Genomic DNA, 7,826 nt, shown 5'->3' on the forward strand with positions numbered 1-7,826 from the left:
TAATTACTACTGATCATGTTGGGCTAATGAAGAGATAAAAAAAAGTATATAATCGATCCTCTTAATCAAATGGCAGCCTCTAGGGCTGAAAAATGAAGCCGATGTCGAGAGTTCCAAAAACTGCAGTTCATCAAATGGCCACTTGAGGCTGGCTTCAAAACAGAGCAAATCCCCATGGACCCCCATTTTAAAATTCCCAGACTTTACAGCAGAAATAAACATTTTCACAGCCTGATACAAAAAAATGGTTTTGATCTCTATTGCTAATTTTCACTCATGACAACTGCACGTGGGCTGAATTTCTAAATAACACACCCGTTTAAATGTAATCAAGGCCCAGGGTTACATTTATTAAATGTCGACCCGCTTGAGTCAGTCTTTGTGCTTTGCTCGCGCTTTGCCACAGCTCCAACTTCTCATCGCGACATGGTCACTTCTGAAAAAAAAAAAAAAAAAAAAACAAGAAAAGATGGCAGTTGACACGCCAAGCTCTAGGCCATAAAACAGCGGTCAAACCAAATGATGACAATACAGTAGCTATGCCATTATTTTATACAGATCTTATCGATCCCTAGAGTACCAATAAGTGTTTTGTTTTTTGATCTGTACGCACAAGTTATTTACTTGTATGCACAAATTCATTATCTTGTGCACACAAGATAATAACTTGTGCACGTAGGATTAAAAACTTTCCCCAAAACATTATCTAAAACAAAAATCACCTATCAGAAGTTTAGGGGCTATCTCCCTTTTTCTTAGCAGTGCTTTATATGAAATATAGAAACATTTCACAAAACCAGTTTCTGCATGGCATTTTTGCAGATTGAGAACATTTTTTAAGAAGGTCATTCATTACCTCTCTAATGTTGGTTTGCAAACATGTACTTTCTTTATTTTTTGCCCAAACGTGTTTCAAAATTCAATGCAAAACATCTGCAAGGCTGTTTTTTCTTCCCCAGGAAATGTCTTCCACGCTCCCCTTAACAATGGTCTCCTGAGACACAGAGAATACAGAGAATATTTGCATGTTTCTATTTCGAAAAGAGTGAGCCAAGTGTTGGTTACATTCATGTGTGTGTATCATCTGCTGGCTCATTGTTTGCCAGTGGCTCACATTATTTTGCACAGCGGTGGACAGATAACATCTTAGTTATATTATGTTTGCACATCATATCTGACAGTTGAATGTGAGCCATCCTCAGCACATTTGTGAAGTATTTCACTCCACTGAGGTTTTGAACTAAATCAATAATTTAAAACCAGAAAGTTAAACGACCAGAGGACGTCAGTGCTTGTCTCAAAATTGTTTTCTACGGTGACAAGTGCAGCAGAGTGAAATGTAAAGTATGAAACAGAGTATCACTAATTGCCAGAGATAAATCTCCCCAAGAGCAGGCTAAAAGCTAGACACGTGTACTTTTTTTACACGATGGTGTTATAGCACTCAAATTTAGCTTAAGCTGTGTTCTCTGTCTGATGCCTGCTCATATTAGTTACATCATTTGTCTCATCACAGTGGGGGGACGGGTGGACTTTGACGATTTTGTGGAACTAATGACGCCCAAGCTCCTGGCTGAAACTGCAGGGATGATTGGGTTGAAGGAACTTAAAGATGCATTTCGAGAGGTGAGCTCAACATCTCTTTTCTCTTTTTGGTGTTTGGCACCCCATGGTGGATATCAAATGAAACATACTGAGAAAATTGAAATCTGAAGTTTTCCATGATTGCAATATGAGTATGAAATGCCCTAAAGTTTTGAAATGTTTTGTTTTGCATCTCCCCTCTTTTACAGTTTGATATAGACGGTGATGGATCTATCACGTCTGATGAGCTGAGACATGCCATGATTAAGTTACTCGGGGAACAGACCAGCAGAAATGAAATTGACGCAGTGGTCAGAGAAGCTGACAACAATGGAGATGGGACAGTTGACTTTGAGGGTGAGATGCAAGAATACACAATCACACACAAAGAATTAGTCTTTCTTTATAGCCTTATACTCATCTCTGCTGGCTAGATAATGAGTTGAGATGTTCTGTGAAACACAAATGTAATCAATAATTGGTGGAAGTAAATGGCTACACTTTTAACAGTCCTGTTAAATTTGACATTTAGAGCATCAATATAGCAGCACATTGCAGAGTTATGATGTTCAAGCAGAGCATGAAGTCACGATCCCTCTGTGTATTGTAATCCAAGCTTCCCTGTAGGTTGTTGTGGGAAGCCATACCAGCAGCTTATGCAACTTAATACATATATCCCATTTGCTAGCTCATCACTGCTGTTTTGCATTGTGTTTATATGGCGTTACAACTTGTATCAAGATGCCAATGGCGTGTAAGTGTAGTATCCGCCCTCCTGTTCCCTCATGGTTAACACCAGCCCATTTTACACAGAGATAGCATCAGGGCTGTCACAAAGTCCATTCTTTAAGACACCTTTGTGTTTTTACACAGGGCTAAACAACAGCAGCATCACGCTGCTCCAGTGTGTGATTTTAGACAGTATGCCAGCATTGCAGATGCAAAAGAGGCATGACGGGCGTCACACATCACACACACATCTTTATAAACAATAACAATGGCATAACATGCCAATTACAATTATTTACCATCCCTGCTATATGGCGGCTGATGTTGTCCTTGGCTTTTTTCATGTCATTTCATTTACTTATTCGCACCATTAAAAACAGAAAACAGGTCAAAAGAATACAGAAAAAAACAGGGTGCTGGAGAGGTTAGTAACCCAAATGGTCTTAAAGAAGTACCTCACCGAAGGTAATACAATAAATTACAAGTAATACAATAAATTACAATAGTCTGATGCAAGCAATATACCATGGGTAAGGGTAGGGTAAGGAGCTCCCGGGCCTTATTGTTATCCCAATTCGGGGACATGTATGGCTGCTGTTCTTCTTTGAGTTAGTTGCTAAGTGCCACTTTTCAAATCTCTCGTGGTGGGTCACATGCATAATATGTTGTCAAATCGTCACACCCATTCTGCCATCTGTCCCTTTTACATAGACCTTGATTTAACACTGTTACTGCTGCTACTGCCGGCTCAAAAACGAAACAACTCTGGCCCCCGCATTTGCTCCTTTTATACAGAACAGTAGGCATCATGTTAAAAACCATGTGGAAACAACTCATAGGCTCTGAATTTTGCGTATAGCCACTTTACATTATGCCGTCAAAAACATCTGAAAGAAAGAAATGTAGTATTAGATGGCTCGCTGGCAGACCTAAAGGCAAGCTTCATGTCAGTAGTTTCATTTGTACTTTTGCTACCATCACATATTGTCTGGCATGAAAAAATGTACTGTTAAATAGTTTGGTCAAATTTTATTTGATTGTTGTGCACACATACAATAACCTCATCCTTATGTCATTTAGCAAGGAGTTACTTTATTCATTATTTACATTTAGTGCCAAAGCTAGAAGAAGTATGTAAGGTGGAGTTGCTGTGCTAGTTGTTCTCCATTTGCAATAAACCTACTAAAGAATTTAGCTAATCATCATTTTGTCTATTGTCTTTACAGAGTTTGTGAAAATGATGTCGCAGAAATGAGGACAACAGAATGAATGGATGACTGTGAATTGAGAGGATGCCATTTTCTATTTAATTTTATGCTGATGACATCCTACTTCCTACTGTAGGTACTAGACAGCCACACCCTTACATTGTTTTTTTAGATATATATATTCAAATTTGTAAAGTTTGTTGTCATCTAAATCACCCAGACCTGTCCAACAGAACAGTGAATGCACACATTAATGTCAGTTGGTAAAAAAAAAGGAAGAAATGATAAATATGAGAAATTAAAGGTGTCTGCGAGGTTTGGCTAAACATTTCGGCAGAAGCTGAAGAGAGCAGTTTTCTGTGTTGTGGAGATGTGGTTGTGCTGCACAGTGTGTTGGTCTTGAAGAACTAAAATATATTTCACAAACTTTGTTATTCATAGATGATGTGTCTAAAACAGTTGATACTTTGGTGTCTCAGCCAATATTACCAAATGGCTGTTGACTAGTTGGAAACTCCATAGTACAGTAATTCCACTGTCACGTGAATGTGGCATTAGCCCACAGAAGTCAGTAAAATAACAGGACTCTTCAAGGACCAACCTTTCATTAATTAAGAGTCTGCCTCTGTCATCCTTACCTTTTATTTATAAATTATATTTTGGCAAACCCCAATCACTCAGAAAAAATAATATGGAAGATGAGCCCATAGCTTGTCATGTTACCTTGCAGTAGATAATGATGTGTGGGCAGCTAGGGAAGGGATGTACTATGCATGTATGCCACCTCCTAAGGATGATCAGTTATTATTTTTCAAGGGTTTAGTGGTCGGGGACAATGACAACAGCACTTCCTTAATGCAGCTTCTTGCCTGCTGCAGGGAGTGACTGCAGTGAATTGAATCAGATCCAAAGGACATTATCAATCAGCTGAGAATGTTAAGCATTGACCTCCCAAAAGAAAGCATTGACTCCGCCTTTAATGTGGCTGCAGCCACGACCCGGGCATAAAAGCCATCTGTCCCTCCGGCGACACCTTGAGAATATAATGTCAGCAGGGCCGACTGTCCTCTCCTGCCACTTCTTCACCTCCCATGCTTCTGTCTCACCAAGGTGTGAAGGCATCCCTCCGTCTGCAAGAAGTTTCTTTAAAAATGTTACCACTGGTTGAATGTGGCTAACTACATTTACTCAAGTACTATATTTAAGTATAGTTTGTGGTACTTTATTTGACTTTACTTGAGTATTTCCAGGAGGCCAATACTTTTTACTCCACCACATTTAGTTGACAACATCAGTTACTTGTTACTTAGCAGATTTATTTTTTTAGACAACATAAATCATCAAATAAATGTTGCTGGGTTAATAGGTTAAGTTAGGCCCAGCAGTTTGGTCATTTGTAAAATGATAAGGTGGATGGCATGTCACCCAGGTGCAGACGACTACCAAGTTATCGCAGCCCACTGTAGACCATGTCAAAAAATTAGCACGTAATTGCTGTGTTTCCAGCAACTTTTCAGGCACTAAATATTGGTGTTCTGTCCCGACCTGTCGCTGTTTTTCCAATGGAGATAAAGACATGAAAAATGAGGCTCTTTCATTCAAAATTGTATCTTTCCTTAGCCATAATCACGTAGTTTGTGTGCCTGAAACTAACCACACGTTAACCAAAGCATTGTTGAAACATAAAGAGTCAATATATCCACTACACAGTAACATGCAAGTGTAACATCTCCGTGGCTTGCATATGCAATGCCAACATATTTTTCCGGCGATTGGATCGTGCATTTTGAGTCAATCTCTTCATCCTTAAGTCTGTCCATCTATCTATCATTTTGTTCCTGAGCAACATACCGTATACCTTTCAAGATTGGAAACCTTTTCAGTTTGTTTTGATGATCCCTAATGATCATGTCTAGCACCTCTGTCAAGTCAAAAATCTGATCAACAGTTTGGACAAGTCTGCAGTGTGGGCTTCAATGGCACAAACATACTGATGAAGTGCGAGTGTAAATATCTATTTGTTTTTTTGTGTGTCAGCAAGGAAAATTCCAAAATAAAATGTCACAATCGATTTGTGTCTTGTGAGACTTAATAAGAATGGTGTGAGTACAACTGATTATTGCAGTGTTGATCTATCATTTTGTGGGATGTACATACTGTTGTAGTCAAAGACATATACAGCTCAACTACATCTTAGTTAAAATACTGTATATACAAAGTAGTTTAATTCACATTAAATAAGTATGACTGGTATTATTTCTAAATGGCAGATTGACAACAATATTAATAAAAATAGCATTTATTTTCCAACCACTTTGTTCATTTGGCATCTTTTCACTGAATATAATCCCTCTAAAGTTGCTAATGCTGTTGCATAACAAAAGGCCAACATGACAACTGTTGAGTGTGACAATAGCTATTTTTGTCTTTTGATAAACTTTCCGGTCCTAACCTTTAAAGGCTGTAGCTCTAATGTCAAGCTTGTCAGTGAAAAACACTGATGTCTGTTATAGAATTAATGTACTAACATATAATTGCTGGGATGCAAAACAATATTGTTTCATGAACATATGATATAAAAAAGATATTATTGCAAAATGTAAATCATAATAGTACAAATTTGCAAATGCCATCTCTTTTTGAAAACATCACATCGACACAGCGAGGTGCAAAACCTCACTTTGTGATGGTGTGGCGGACTGCAGCAATTTTAAGATTTAATTCCAAGACTGTCATTCTTTAATACTGACCTTTGACAGCGACCTCAGCATTATGTTATTTGCTTGTAAATTTGACAATCATTATGATGTTCAGCCTCCTATCAAACCCCCCACAGCTCATATAATAAATGTCTATTGTTGAACGATTCACACACCATGAAACACCATACATACCACTACTCTCAGGAATAATCTGTCTCTGTGGGTTGGATTAGTGCAGTCTCAGTAATCCTCATCATGGGACCCTCAGATGAACAGATGGCAGATAAGACAAAATCACCTCTAATTCTCATCTACTGACTGAAAAAAGTAACCCAAAAAAGCTATAGAAGCTTAATGAACCAGAATCTGTTCTTATAATACTATTTTATAGTGTTTAAATCAAAAGACATATTTGTTACAGATGTTTGTTTTTGTTGGGTTTTTTTTTGTTTTTTTTTTTTTTTTTGCCCTGAAACAATTATACTGTCCATTTTGGAGTTCATAGAGAATTAACATGCTTTTTTTTTTCAAAATAACAAGTCAAATAGTCAAAAGGTTTTTTTTCCTAATAAAAATAATATATTTTAATACTAATTAGATAAAAGTGTTTCCTGCACAATTTAATGCCATATTCTGAGAGCCCTAACAATCAGCTTGGCATCATGCATTCTAGCTCAATAAAAGTGTATATATACATGTATTACTATGGTACTCTATTAATTTATGCACTCAGTACAGTACAATACAGTCAATGTTTTATTCGCTATTTGTTATTTGGATTCCAAGAAAAACAGAAGTGACAAAAAATCAGATGTATGCATGTCACACGACATGTAAACCACTATACTAAATATATTAATAAACAAAGAAAAATAAATTTATAGATTTATATATAGAACCATACAGGCATCCATGTAGAGGTAATAAGGAGAGAAAAATTACCCACAGTATGCAAAAGTTAAAGGTCCAGTGTGTAGGATTTAGAAATGGGGTATTATATTCAAAAACTAACAAGCTCAGGGGCAGATTCACGAAAGGATTGTGCAGCTTTTGCGCAAATAAGAAAATTTGAATTTTCAGAATGCAATTATAACTGTGTTGCCAAGCAAACAGCATCTTGGTGCTCTTGTGCTATTTGCACCTTTAAAATGGGTGATATGCATACATTTGGCACAAAATTGGCCTCTGTCTTTGGCAATGATGCTCACTGCAAAAACCGTCCAATTCACAAAGATCAGCAGTATCATGGGCGATCCACATTTTTGAATCAGCCTCTGTAGTTCTCACAATAAGTTTCAGTCCTGCAACCTTACTGCTAGATGCCACTGAATCCTACACATGGGACCTTAAATATAGGCTTGGCATTATTTCTGTTAAACAAAAATAAAATCTACATTTATATGATTTTCACGTTTTCACAGTTTTTTGGTTAAGCCATAGATAATCTACGTACACTTCAAAATAAAACATCCCAGACTGAGTCGTGCACTCGTGCACATGCATCAGCAGCTCAAAACAAGGTCCAGTAAACAGGACAGATAGGTTTTGCATGCAAATAGCATTCACTAGCATAGTATATGATGTCAAGATTAGATTTACAGTA

General features: G+C 37.4%; 1 protein-coding gene across 1 annotated transcript; it reads left to right on the plus strand.

The window, feature by feature from the left end:
- Nucleotides 1-1,257: 1,257 nt before the first annotated feature.
- On the plus strand, nucleotides 1,258-3,842 carry cabp5b (calcium binding protein 5b; the record flags this gene model as incomplete). The annotated part of the gene is made up of 4 exons (XM_042504428.1): nucleotides 1,258-1,339; nucleotides 1,517-1,626; nucleotides 1,794-1,941; nucleotides 3,540-3,842. Coding segments are annotated over 4 exons (369 nt in total), but the record flags the coding sequence as incomplete, so codon positions are not given.
- Nucleotides 3,843-7,826: the final 3,984 nt, after the last annotated feature.

The sequence above is a fragment of the Plectropomus leopardus genome, chromosome 17, assembly GCF_008729295.1.
Source record: "Plectropomus leopardus isolate mb chromosome 17, YSFRI_Pleo_2.0, whole genome shotgun sequence".
Taxonomy (NCBI): Eukaryota; Metazoa; Chordata; class Actinopteri; order Perciformes; family Serranidae; genus Plectropomus; species Plectropomus leopardus.